Source organism: Cryptomeria japonica, chromosome 10, assembly GCF_030272615.1.
Source record: "Cryptomeria japonica chromosome 10, Sugi_1.0, whole genome shotgun sequence".
Lineage (NCBI taxonomy): Eukaryota > Viridiplantae > Streptophyta > Pinopsida > Cupressales > Cupressaceae > Cryptomeria > Cryptomeria japonica.
Window position 1 is genome coordinate 139,722,587 of NC_081414.1, and position 14,255 is coordinate 139,736,841.

General features: G+C 30.9%; 2 protein-coding genes across 2 annotated transcripts; both read left to right on the forward strand.

Moving 5' to 3' along the window:
- The first annotated feature begins 3,538 nt into the window (after window positions 1-3,538).
- LOC131027152 (transcription factor MYB1) lies at window positions 3,539-6,039 on the forward strand. Its single transcript, XM_057957139.2, has 3 exons — window positions 3,539-3,776; window positions 4,809-4,938; window positions 5,167-6,039. The coding sequence occupies exons 1-3, from the start codon at window positions 3,641-3,643 to the stop codon at window positions 5,762-5,764; spliced, it is 864 nt and encodes a 287-aa protein (XP_057813122.2). The 5' UTR covers window positions 3,539-3,640; the 3' UTR covers window positions 5,765-6,039.
- Window positions 6,040-10,651: 4,612 nt separating this feature from the next.
- Window positions 10,652-12,598, forward strand: LOC131027140 (transcription factor MYB3-like). Its single transcript, XM_057957131.2, has 3 exons — window positions 10,652-10,778; window positions 10,880-11,009; window positions 11,977-12,598. The coding sequence occupies exons 1-3, from the start codon at window positions 10,652-10,654 to the stop codon at window positions 12,596-12,598; spliced, it is 879 nt and encodes a 292-aa protein (XP_057813114.2).
- The last annotated feature ends 1,657 nt before the right edge of the window (window positions 12,599-14,255 follow it).

The window sequence follows — 14,255 nt, forward strand, 5'->3', positions numbered from 1 at the left end:
CACATTTGATTATAGTGGGTTGGTAAACTTGGCTTTAGTTGTTTCTCACCTGGGTCGTACCCTTCTCACTAGCCTCCTCAAGGCTTTGGGAAGGAAGGCCCTCTAAAGGTTTTAAATGCTTGAAAGTAAATAAAGCATGAAAAGAGTGGGTTTGGCTTTTTAGTCACCCAATTAAGGGGAGAGCATTTACCTACCACTCAAGACAAAGCATACAATGTTCTTTTTACCTTTTCAAAGAAATTATTTTCTAATTCTTAATAGGAGATGTTGCTCCAATAAAACATGGTGTTTATTTTAGTCCCACATAGAAATTGTTTTCTAACTAGGAAGATGAAATATTGGTCAACAAAATGAAAGCACGTTGCTATAAAGTAAATCAATTTGTAAAATAGAACAAGTTGATTGTTCTTTTTAACTTGCAAATAAAGATTTATTGTGAATTTTACCTTTTCAAGAAATGAAAGATTTGTTGTTCTTTTTAAGCCCAAATTGAGCTGTTTTTGCTCATAACTTGGAAGAAACAAAGTTTAATTTGTGATTCCTTTTACCTTTGCAAGTGATGCTCTTTTTAGAACCCAAAAGACAAGTTTGATTTATATTAGAGCACCAACACGAAATTGAAAGGTTCTTTTTACCTAAAAGGAAATGTGAATTCTTTTTACCCAACTTTGAAAAAGTTAGAAAGAAATAAAAAATCCTAATTTAACTCCTTCAAACTCCAACAATTTGTTAGAAACCTGCAAAAAAAGAAGTTAGTGAAAATCCCAATCACTTGGTGGTCTAGACAAGCCTAATTTGCCAAACGAGATTACAAAATTTTTGCCTATGTGACAAATATGATATTACAGAGTGCAAATGCACTAAAATAGAGAGTGAATGCGCTACAATGTAATGCAAATGTATTAGAAGACACTGCAAATGCGCTAAATTGTCCAGAATCGGAAAAAGATAGAAGATGCAAATGCATTGCGCCATACTTAAAATGCACTATAACAGTGATCGTATGCACTATAACAGAGATCAAATGTGCTATAACAGAGACCAAATGCGCTACAACGTACAATGTATGTGCTAAAATATTCTGAAAGATTTTTTTGGTTGGACTTGTACAAAAATGTTAGAAATTTGATAAATTTAGGGGTCTAACCCCATGGTGGGCGCCAAAAATGTGCACCTGATTTGTTGGAGGCTTGCAAGACAACAAGAAAATATCAAATGTACCCATGAAATATTACATCAAAAAATCTAAATGAAGAAAACATGTTCATCAAATCAAATTGCTCAAAACTGTCTCATGGTCCTCTATCTCCAAGGATCTTCAAGATTCAAGGTGGCTCTCAACTTTGAAGAGAACTTGATCTTTAAGATGACAACCTAAAGAACGAGATTGAAGAATGATCTAGGATCAAAATGGATGCAACTAAGATCCTATTGATTAGATTAAAAACTATTGATATGATATGCAAGATGGAGGTGTATTTTCAAATTGAAAGATTAAGTGATGTAATTAAGCTAATATGGAGATGAGATATGAGAATGCTATGGAATTGATATGAAATTAAGCTAAATGATAATCTAAAGCTTGATATAATCTAAACTATGATGCAATCAGGATGGCCTAGATGCTTGAGGATGAACAACTGGAGCTCCTTGATAACCTGCACAACAAAACAACTATAATATGGATGCAAAAGATGATGGATGCTAAGATTGAAGAAATGGGCCCTATTTATAGAGAAAATAGAGAAATGGATGGTCAATATTGAGCAATCTTAATAGGGGCTAGGATTGAAAGTTATCAATCCATGAGGGGGATTCAATCCAATCCCAAGTTGACAAATGTCACCCTGAGATGGTTTGAGAGGATGCTAAACAAGCATTAGGGATAACCTCAAGAGATGACATAATTGGATAATTATCCAATGGAGCATGCCATTGTCCAAGAGGTAAATTCTTGGGCAAAGTTGAGGGATGGCCAAAGGGACAACTATCATGGGCTAGGATGATGTCTTGTAAGAGGCATTAAATGCTCTTTGAAGACTTTGGAGGTTAACTTGTTGAAAGTTAGATAACCTTACAAGTTTGGAAGACTCAACAAGTTAATTTGTTGAAGAAGGTAGAGTCTTCAACATATTTTGAAGACTTTCCCCAAATTTGGAGAAGTGACTCCCGCAAATTTAGGGATGTAACATGATTAGAGGAATTAGGCTAGTTAATGAGGAATTAGAGGGGTTCTACAAGAATATTAGCATGCTAATGGAAAAAATGTAGGAGAATGCAAGTTGAGGGAAATAGGCATTTTTAGATAAAATAAAAGATTTATTTTAGAAGAAAAGGATTTTAATCAAATCTTTAATTTGATTAATAGGCTAATTGGAAGAATATGGATATTAATTAAACCTTAGTCTAATTAATAGGCAAATAAATGATGATTAAATAAATAAAATTCATTTAATTAGTTGTGCAAATTTTAGGTGTCTTTAGATAGAACTACGAAAGCCCTAAATAGAATCTTAGGTATGACCATATTCAATTGTCATATAAGATCAAGAGGCTCGCTTACTTTAAAAATAACAAATTAATTCTAATATTCACAAATAAATAATGATGATGAGACACATCTATAATTCAAACTAATCACATCAACGATATTCTCTCACCAAGAAACTGAACACTTTTTAACTTCTCATTTCATTTACTATCTGCTTTATCTAATATTGGATCAAAATGTTTATTAATCTTTATCCCTATTCCTTAAAACTTATATTATTGTGTCAAATTGGGAGCATTTACTTATTCTTGGCTTCCATGCACATTCGTACAAGTAAAACCAACATCTATAATTGAATAGCTGATACACATCCGTGTAACTTAGCAGTAAAACTCTGAACTTATATGGAATCGAACAGTGGACCTACACCGAGGGTGACTGCAAATTATTAATAGAATTGCTTTTTACAATTGAATAATCTAAGTTTAGTTATCATGATTGGAGGCTCTGCAATGTCATTATCACCATGATGCAATTTTAAGGTTGTAATTCAATATAGTGGGGCAAATAATCTTCCCAACGTTGTTCACAAAGGGAGATTCTATATATTGATATTTATGTATTCATTTATGAGCAGTATGACTTTTTTAACCTGTGATGCGAAGGAGAAAAGGTGCGTGGCATTTGAAGAAAGACAATTTTCTCACTGTAAACGTCACAAGGTGGACATTAATTACAATGACGTGGTATTGTAATTTATATTGTGTTTCAGTATTCAACGAAAGGTATACACCAAAAAGAAGAATGGTAGTTGCATTATTATGCTTGGCTTTCACGCCGGCGGCTAATTTGCTAAGAATGAGAATTATTAAATATACAATCATGATGGTAATGTTTTCCTACTTTTGTTTAATTCTTTTGTATGGGTGCTCAAATTTTCCATGCTCAACAACCCATATTGAAAATCGTTTATCTCACGAAAAATATAAAGTATTGCCCAGTAAAAACATCACCTCCATCAATGCGTTGAAGGAGAGGAGTGTTAAACCATGCCGCAGCTTCATACATTGGCTATATATATGATGATGATCCTGTAGTGAGGAAAGATAAGTGGAAACATTCAGATTGGATGGTTTGATTATAATCAATATGGGTAGGGCTCCTTGCTGTTCCAAAGATGCAGACCTCAATCGTGGGGCCTGGACTGCTGAGGAAGATATGATCTTGAGTGAATACATAGCAATTCATGGCGATGGTGGATGGAGATCTCTCCCACAAAAAGCAGGTGAATTGATATACTAATGGTAAAGTTTCAGTTAGATTAGTATAGATATCTTAAATATATTTAATAATATTAAGGTATCTAGATGTTTACTGTATATTTGTGATGGTAAGTATGAGTTTTCTACAGTCTATGAGCGTTGATTTTAAGTATTTTGAAGATCGATTAGTATGATTCAAAATGTTGATGAAAAATATATGCAGTTGACTTCAAAAGTATCTGTAATGTTTTCATTCTTTTTCTTCTGTTAGATATATTTAAGATATTTATGTTTGTTTCTTTGGTTTCTGTATAAATGTATATAGAATTAAATGCAATGGATGTTTTACATAATATGTATGAGCTCTTCACAATTCATGAAAATGATTATCAATATTTTTAGATTTAATTATTATAATTTTTCCTTAAACATTTCAGATCATATGCAGTGATACCAACAAAATAAAATAATTATATTATTGTTACTTATTTACTTTATTACTGTTCGAATAAATTGATTGTAGATGTGTTAGGCACAGATAATCTGTCAAAACAGCTGCTTACCACTGCTCACCACTGCTCACCTCACCTAATATATATCAAACAGCTGTTGTACAACATAACTTTAAATTAATTATGTATTTAGTCTATAAATATGAATACGTTGAGGAAGAATTTATCAATTAGCAGTCTTGTAATTCTTATTTATTTTTCAAATATTTTTCTTTTCTTAAATGTGTCTGTCTATAAATATGAATACAATTACCAAGAATTTGTAGACCTTCAATTAAAATTCTATTGTTACCACTACAACTAATATAGATATCTTAAATACATCTATCCAAAAACACATCAAAAGATATCGAATTGAAACTATTCAATATTACTATTTTGATGTATAAATAAACTGTCAAGTAAAAATTTTTGTTAAAGAATTCATGTTATTACATTCCACCTTGCTGCTATTAGAGAATGCCTCTCTACATTAATTATGCCTATAAACATGATAGCCCCAAAGCTGTTAATCAATTAGAAGCTTGGTAATATGCTTTGCAGGGCTCAAGCGATGTGGCAAGAGTTGCAGATTGCGTTGGTTGAATTATCTCCATCCTCATATTAATCGTGGAAACATTTCTCAAGACGAAGAGGAGCTCATTATTAGAATGCATGGACTCCTTGGCAACCGGTTTGATTTAACTATTTCTTCGAAAAGATTAAATTTCCACAATTCATTAAATTTACAGCTTTGTTTCTGAATTCCACTGCATATACTTATACTTTTGTTTGCATGCAAACAAAAGCCTACACAATAAAATCCAAAAACAAAACATTAACTATTTCTTGTTAAAAATATACATTTCCATTTGCATTTTGCTTATGACTGTGGTTTAAACTTTCCATTCTATCCCTTCAGGTGGTCACTGATAGCTGGTCGACTACCTGGTCGGACAGACAACCAAATCAAGAATTACTGGAACACTCGTCTGAGCAAGAAGCTGCACAACAATGGGTCTACTGCAAACAAAACAGAAAAACTGAACACCAAATTCAAATCTCCATCTTGCCCAGAGGATCAAAATATGTCAGAAGTCATTCCTGTGAAAGCAACTGCAGTGAGAGTTGCAAAAGGCCTCAGCAATCAAGGCTTCATGATTGATTCACAAGTCATAAGGGACTCCAACTCATGGCATGATTTGCTGGTGGATGAATCGACTACAGACCATGATCTACAATTTGTCGGCTACAAATTTGCTGATTCTTCCCTGGAAATCAATGGACAAAGTTCTTCAGATTCTCTTGGGTTACTGAATTCTCCTGACTGTAATCTATTCTCTCCAGTTCATTTTTCCATGAATTTCAGAGTGGAAGAGTTCAAAGAGGGTATGATGAATGTTCTGAAACAAGAACATGATGATCTTGAGAGTAACGTGCAACAACAATGGAGTTTTACAGTATGTGATGAGCAAGGGATTGAAGAAATATACAATAACTGCTGGGTGGGTGAATTTTAAAGGTTACAGATGGAAACCCACAAATTAGTTGGTTTCTTAATAAATGATTTTACGCAAGTAGAAAATCCACACCTGCAGAGAGTTTTTAGGTCAATGAATTTTGATGCTTGTTGTGGTGCAATTTTTGAAATGGAAATTGTATTGACTTCGATTATAAGCTTCCTTAACAAATTAGGCTAAGCTACATATGACAAGGGACGTCTCAAATACCTCACAAAGTTTTGAGTGAGTCAAGTTACAATATAGTAATGTTGTTTAAAGCTTTAAATCCATCATGGAAATGGTAAATACACAAAATTTAATCTTGAGCTCTTAAAAAATATAGGTTTTTTTTTTGTTTTTTTTTGTGTGAAGAGGAGTCATTTCTTTTAAGAGATTAATAAATATTTTGATTGAATAAATAATTATTTAATTCTATGAGTTCGGATTGTTAAAAATATAGTATTCAATATTAAAAATTTAGATATATAAAATAAATTATTTAGCTTTTAATTTGATATAAAACATTCTATTCAAGAATGCATTAGAATCATTAGAATTTTTGTTTTTATATCTATATCACTTTCACAAGTGTGAATTTTTGTTTCATACGACAATGAAAATGATCCTACAATTGTAGTAGATCCTTTTATGCAAATTTCATTTGTAATATTTTTAAATTTAGAATCTATATGTCTTTTCATTTAAAATTACACTAAAAAAATGGTTATGTGGTTTAGAATTTACACATAATAGAGATAACTAAGTTCTCATGTGTCAAATCTCATAGAGATTTGGAGTCAACAACTTTGGGCAATAATTAAAGACATCAAATAGTCATGTAGTATGCCTTTCAATGTTGATATAACATTGATGCCACTATATAATTCTTTTTAAGGTACTTGATGTGTAAAAGAGATGATTAATTTATATATTCTCTAGACGTTTTAAATGAATAATTCAATACAATTTCAAAGATGCAAGTAAAAGTGTCACGTGCTTCATGTCATTACATAATAAATAAGTGTAGGGTAAAAGATCAAACTCAAGTTAGTTTGAATTTTAAATTTTAAAGTTTAAGGTTCATTTTCACCATCACATCAGTGACTTATATCACTTATGTAAATTATTTATGGATCTAACCTAGGGACAAAATGGGAAAATTGAATGACAATTATAGTTCTTAGTAATGGATATAAATGAAGATGGTTGTACATATTGAGTAGTGAACCAAATATTAGTAGAAATCATGTCAAGTGTACATTTGTCATTGCTAAAGAAAAAACTTACTAAAATGAGTCCAAACACAATGAAAAATTATAACAATTTTTTCCTAAGAATAATATAAAATAAATACTACAGTATTTTAATGTTTTATAAATTACTTTAAAAGGAAGGTTAATATTAGATATTAGAAATAAATTAGTGACAAAGATAACCATAAATTATAGAATCTAGTTTTTCTCCTATAAATGGATATTGTTGATGTATCATACAAGATAGATCGTGTGAAATAACTTAGCACCTCTCCCTTGCTTTAAAAAAAATGATATTTTTTATTAATGTAGGTAGATGGGCTACCTTGGTTATGGAAAATTCAATTTCACATGTCATGATAATCATGTAAATAATAGTGTGTATGTTCTTTCACTTATTTTAATTATCATCCTAAGTAAACTTAGTAGGTATAGGTAAAAAAGACATGTAAGGTATATACTACTATATTAGGTGAAGTGTAATATTTATATTTTACAATGAATAGAAATAATTTAGGACATAATGTTTATGAATTAGCCACAGCATAGAAATAAGAATAATGACATTCTATATTATGATCGATTGAACATAAATTACATGAATTAATTAAGTAACAATATAGCATTAGTAACATATAAATAAATAGGTATATTGGATGAGTTATTTAGGATTTAAAATGTCCAACATGTCATGAATTAATTCCCAATCAAGAGATGAGTCAACTCAATAAAGTGAGATATAGATTACCGTTGATTAGATAGATGTGATGTCTAACTCTCATCAATCAATAATTAACAATGATATGGTGGCACTTGATGACCTCAAATCAAGGGAGAACCATGTTTTTATTAGCCACATAGGCAAGGGAAAATAAACATTCTAAATTATATTAAGTAAAGCTATAAATAGGTGTAATATTACATTGTATATAGTACTATCTAGGGTGAAAAATAATATTACACCCAAAACTCCCTTAACTACAACTTGGGGAGAATATAATTGGGTCCTATTAATGAAACCATACTATTTATTGATGAAAAATTATACCCCAAAATAAAAAGAGAGAAAACCCTAGTAGAGAGAAAACATTTGGAAAGAATAGGTATCCCTTCCAATGTGTTTTCTCCTACACTAAAAAGTGATGGACAATTTGTGTCAATGCACATATACTTTCATCAAACATTATTTTGTCTCTTAGGAAGAGATAGGTCCATATGTGCATGTGGGTGGTCTTCCCAATCCATGAAGAAATATGTGGGAAGAATCATAAACTTTAGAACATGCTATTGTTTTATGTGTTTATGCTAAATGGCGTTAATCTCTACTTAAGAGTCCTAGGTATAAGTGTAGAAAGGAACATCTAAAAGTAATGTTAAAGATGAGAAATAACATGCATTTGAGAAGCTTGTGATGTAGTACTAGAGAACTATCATCAAAGAAGAAAACTAGGTCCCCAAAATTTTCCTCCAAAATCTAATATTTGGGATTCAACAATTTGAAACAAGATATCTAACAAGTAGGCATCATAGTAAAGTAAATATGGCAGGCAAGAATGATATTGCTAAAAATAATCCTTGGATTCTTTTAATGAGAAAGCTTTGGACACTATAGAATAAAAAAGAGATAGTGGTTTCTTAGTGCAATGTTTTTATAACTTGGCAACTTAGATGACTACACTAATCATCCCATCATCTTCTCACATTCGCAATATGCGTATGAATACTTATAGATGGGGCATTAAGAAGATGAATAGTAGTTATTTTAATATTATCCATATCTACAAGGTCCTTTTAATGGATACCATATTCAAATGAAGGTTCAAGATCTCTATATAGTGGCCTAATTATGGTCAAACATTGAAATGGTAATCATTATGATCTATGAAATGTAGAATATCCTCAATAACATTAAAACATTAGTCTATAGATTGTGTTATTATATTTGAACAAGAATATTTTTGTTCAAGATGACTTGGATTAGGAATAAATTTAAGAAGGCAGAGAAATAGATCATGCTTAAGGAAATGATTCTTGATCCCTTGTTTCCACAATGACTAGTTAACTCAATCAAGTGAGGCAAAGGTGGCCATTCATTAGACAAAGATGTTACCTAACTTCCATCAATTAAAAATTGATGAGGAAGTAATAGCACTTGATGATCCCAAATCAAAGGTGACACATATTTTTATTAGCTACTTAGGTGAGAGAAATAATTGTCTTATTATCCTAAGTAAACTTAAATTAATAGATTTAATATTATACTAAGAATATAGTATAATATTATTAGAGGCCACACTGATTCCTGAAAACATATCATTCATAGGTATGTAGATTTGAGGATGTCATGACAAGAAATATATAATTTTGATGAGATAAAAGAAACACACTTCCATAAATACTAGATTATTTAATATCATGCCCACAAATAAAATAGGCATCATGAATACAATGTTAACAAATTCTTACCTAATATTTGATATCAAAATTTAACATTCAATCAATAAGCTTTCACATAATCAAATCAACAATATAAAAAATCTAGGCTAACCTCTCATTTACCTTTGTCAATCACAAACTCTCAATTTTGAAGACTAATTGATTGCCTTAATGGTTTGTCATCTTTCTCTAGACATACCCTAGATTAACAATAATCTAAGATGTGATGTCTTTTTCTACAATAAAAAAATAAAATTATAAACATTTTATGTAAAAACAAAAAAGTTTCATTAACAGTTTGTCATCTTTCACTATATATACACCCTAGATTAACAGTAATCTAAGATGTGATACCTTTCTCTAAAATACAAAAAAAACGTGATGCCTTTCTCTAAAATACCAAAAAAACGTTGTAAGCATTTCATGTAAAAATAAAAAAAATGTGACCAACCATTTTTTGGAATGATTCATTCAATATATATTAATGAGCGTATTAAACGAAACCCACCAAAAAAGATCGTCGGCACGTCCAAACGAAAGATTCCCCACCGACTTTAGTCTATTCGGCGTACTAGTCGAAATAGTTTTCTTGATCGTGATGCATGAAGATCATTTTTCTCTGGATTCACACATATAATATAACAAGTGAAACTGTATAATTAAACGGCTAATTTCGTCACCCAATAGGTAATCATTACATCACTAATACAACCAATTGGGTGATCATTACATCACTAATACAACTAATTTTACTTAAAAAAAATATTAACGTAGTAATCAACCTAATTAGAAGAAGAGAATTCGATGATGGCACTCCTATTAGAAATTATTTTGAAGTATTAGTTTAGAATTTCTATTTTAACAGCAAAACTTCCAGAGTGACTGATATGGAATATAATTTTGCTTCATCCAGAAAAAAGCAAATTACCCAATCAAAGTGCACTTCCATAGCCATCAGTAGACATTATTGAATTGTTTCCTAAGAAAATTGCCCAGTTAAAGTTCTTCAAGGACAAAAGATTTGACCATCTGATGGATGATTGCTAGTGAAAGGTCTGACAATTGTTATATTAGACTAGAGTTTAAACATTTGTTTAAATACAACCCCACATCTTACTATTACTATATTGGTTAGATATTTATAAGTATAAGCTTATCTTGAGATAAGCATTATCATTAGAAGCATTCCTTGTATATTGCTTTGAATTTGATCATTATGGTTAGGGGTCCTTGCTATAAAAACCTCAACCGCCGGGCCTGGACTGCCCAAGAAGATTTGCTTTTGTCTGAATATATCAAAGTTCATGGAGATTGTGGATGGAACTCTCTCCCACAAAAAGCAGGTGAAGATGTGAATTTGTGCTATTTTACCACATAATCCATTTGAGATGCAATATGAAATGTTTGTTTTATTGAGAAGAAAGTTTGCTTATGTGTGTTGCAGGCCTAAAACGGTGTGGGAAAAGTTGCAGATTGCGTTGGCTGAATTATCTACGTCCTCATATTAAGCGTGGAAACATTTCCCAGGATGAGGAAGAGCTCATTATTAGACTGCATCGACTCCTTGGAAATAGGTATCAACCATACAATTTACTATTTTTTTTTTGTAGTTTTAGGTGTTGAAAATAAGTCATATTTGGATTGATGATAGATTAGGTTTGAATCTTAGTTGGTTCATTTGAACAACATTCAAGATTGGACACATCAATCATAGCGCAGGGATAATGTGAGGGCTTTTTATATCGAGTGATCTAATAGTAGACTCAATTGACATTAGTTTTTCATTGTCCATGTAGAATATAAAAGATTGTTTTTGGAACAAATTATGCCACTTTTTAATTGATGTTTTGGATGACACTCAGAGATTCATCATTAGAAAGAGGATAATTATGTTTTGAATAACACACACTGATCCATTATCAAGAAGATGATAGATTATATCTTCTTTATGATGATGGATGTTTTAAGTGCAATCCAAAACATTATTTTGCTTCTAGAATCAACTGTGCATACTATTCAATCAATGTTTTGGATCGCTCTTGGATATTCATCATTAGAAAGATATTAGTTATGTTTTGAATCACACATAACACTCTATCATTAAAAAGAGGATAGTCAATATCCTCTTTGTGATGATGGATTATTAGGTGTTATCCGAAATGTTCTTTTGTTTCTGGAATTAATTATGTATATTTTGTAATCAATGTTTTGGATCACACTCAGAGATTCATCATCAGAAAGAGGATAGTTATATGTTGAATCACTTACTATTGCATCATTAAGAAGATCATTCATAGATTCATCATAAAAAAAAAGATAATTATATTTTGAATCATACTCTGTGATCCATCATTGAAAAGAAGATAGAAAATAGTAACTATCTTATGATGATGCTGAATGTAATTCAAAACATGAAACATGCAGAATTGATTTCAGAAACAATATTTTAAATAACAATAGACCTTACGAACTCCTTGCATTTACATATTTCTTTTTAACATATTGTAGTTTTCAATGGATCCTTATCACGTCTGTTTTCAGGTGGTCACTAATAGCTGGTCGATTGCCTGGCCGAACAGACAATGAAATCAAGAATTACTGGAATACTCATCTGAGTAGAAAGCTGGCAAACGCTGAATCTATCGCTCCCAATCACCAAAAAATCAATTCTATCAAATCTACTTCTCATCTAGAAAATCTTCACATTCCTTTGAAAACAACTGATGTGAGAATTGCAGGCGTTAATGAAAGTAAAAGTACTCCTTATCCTCTCTCAGTTAATCAAGCCTTCAGATTTCCTGGTGATGCTGCAAAAAATATCAACACCTCCAAATCATGGTGTGAGTTGTTCGTGGAAGAATTGATGGCAGATAGTGATCTTGAGTTTGTTGACAGTACAACGACGATTAATTGTGTTGAGACTGAATCTCCTTCCATGCAAGTTATTGTACAACGTCCTCCTTTTTGCATGCCCAGTTTAATTGGCCACCAATTTCTTCATTCCCAACATTCTGCAGAGAATAAAGTGAATACATCTAAGAAGACATTGTTTTCCAACGAAATGACTTCTCCCCATGAAAATCTTCTTTTACCTTCACTAGATTTGGCAAAGAATTTCGGAGACCAAGATCTCGAAGGAAAGCTGACAAATGAGTTGAACTAAATGTATCCTAGAGAGAGCAACCTGCAACAAGTAAAGAGTTTTGTAGTAGATGAACAAACAATAGAAGAAATCTACAACACCAGTCTGCATGATGATTGGGAACGTGAATTTCAATGCTTGGGAGAAAAGGATTGGGAGGAAAGTATATCTATATTGAAATAGTGAAATCGATATGCACATGCTTAACCCTTCTCCATGTTGATAGGTTGTCATTTCTGTGACTAAGATCTATTCTATCTAGTGGTACCTATCCTAGAAATACAAAGTTGAGGTTTTTTTTTTTTTTTTTTTAATGTTGCATCATGTTGCTTTCGTAAGAATAAAATGGAAATTAGGGTTTTATATTGTACAATGTGTAAGGTATAGATATTTGTGTTTTTTAAAATCTTAATTGAATATTTATATGAAAATATTTAGATTCAAAATGTTCATGACTACTTTTTATATGAAATATTTAGATCTAAAATTTGAAATAGAGAAAATAAATGTGTATGTCTATATTAAAAATACATTTACATATGTCAAAGTAGATTTGCATTCATAACATACATAATAAAATAATTGAAAATATAAAAAATATAATAATACATAACCTTCAACACAAAGGCAATCTCCAAATCAAGAATCCAAATGGGTTTCATCCTCTAATCTCAAATCTGAAAGGTTTATTTTCCTTTAATCCAATAGATGAGCATTAGTGCTTAGAATAGGTTTAGAGTTTGTTGATAAGGTGATAAAATAGGTCATCCATTCTTTGATATGTTTGAGGATATTCTCCTTTAGGTTCTTCCATGAGAACTTTTCTCTAATTCTCCTGTAGGTCTTGTAGTATCTTAAATGTCTTGCTAGTGGCGCAACATGAAAAGATTTTGAAATATTGTCCTCTTTTTGGGATTTAAGAATTAGGAAGATTCTATTTTAGAAAGAATATGATCATCTACTAATGCAAATCTATCACCTCTAACATTACCATAAAAAAAGGTTAATTAAAATACACTTAAAATGATTTACCATGATAAAGACCTTCCAATCAATAGAAATAACATAACTAGAACATAGAGTAGGTATCTAAGAAGGAGCATTAGTGATCCTTTTTTTCTTTTATGTTCTCTATATCTTACTTGAACCTATTTTTGCTACCTATCATTCAAGTCATGTTGGCCAAGGAAGAGCTTCAAGCTATTATGATTTGTCTTCATAAAAAATATTCTTAAGAAAAATGTTGTCTAAATTTGACTAAAACATGCATGATAGCTAGCATCTCTTTGACATAGATAAATAATCCTTTTCTTTGTTATTTCCAATTTTTACTTAAAATACTATGGGATGTATATTTTATACTAAAACATCTTTGCTTCCCTCTTCAAAAATATCACATTAAGAAAATAAATGAATATTTAAGAAAATATGAAATAACAAGGAAAAATATAAATTTATTACCTCTTAAAATTAATGAAAAGATCTTTTTGAGCTATTTATATCTATGCAACTACTCTTTTCTTTGTTATATTGATTAAAAAATGCTAGTAGTTATAAAAATTCCATAATAAATATCTTATAATACAATAAAAAAATATTATCAATGTAGTAATCAACTTAGAAGGGAAGTGGTTTGTTGTAGGTCGAGGAAGAGTGGGTGGATCATTGAAATGTCATG

Excerpts from the sequence above, each read along its gene's own strand:
- LOC131027152 (XM_057957139.2), top strand. The coding sequence starts at position 3,641 with ATGGGTAGGGCTCCTTGCTGTTCCAAAGATGCAGACCTCAATCGTGGG. Across the intron at positions 3,777-4,808 it reads ATCTCTCCCACAAAAAGCAG|GGCTCAAGCGATGTGGCAAG; the intron begins GTGAATTGATAT and ends TATGCTTTGCAG. Across the intron at positions 4,939-5,166 it reads CATGGACTCCTTGGCAACCG|GTGGTCACTGATAGCTGGTC; the intron begins GTTTGATTTAAC and ends CTATCCCTTCAG.
- LOC131027140 (XM_057957131.2), top strand. The coding sequence starts at position 10,652 with ATGGTTAGGGGTCCTTGCTATAAAAACCTCAACCGCCGGGCCTGGACT. Across the intron at positions 10,779-10,879 it reads CTCTCTCCCACAAAAAGCAG|GCCTAAAACGGTGTGGGAAA; the intron begins GTGAAGATGTGA and ends TGTGTGTTGCAG. Across the intron at positions 11,010-11,976 it reads CATCGACTCCTTGGAAATAG|GTGGTCACTAATAGCTGGTC; the intron begins GTATCAACCATA and ends GTCTGTTTTCAG.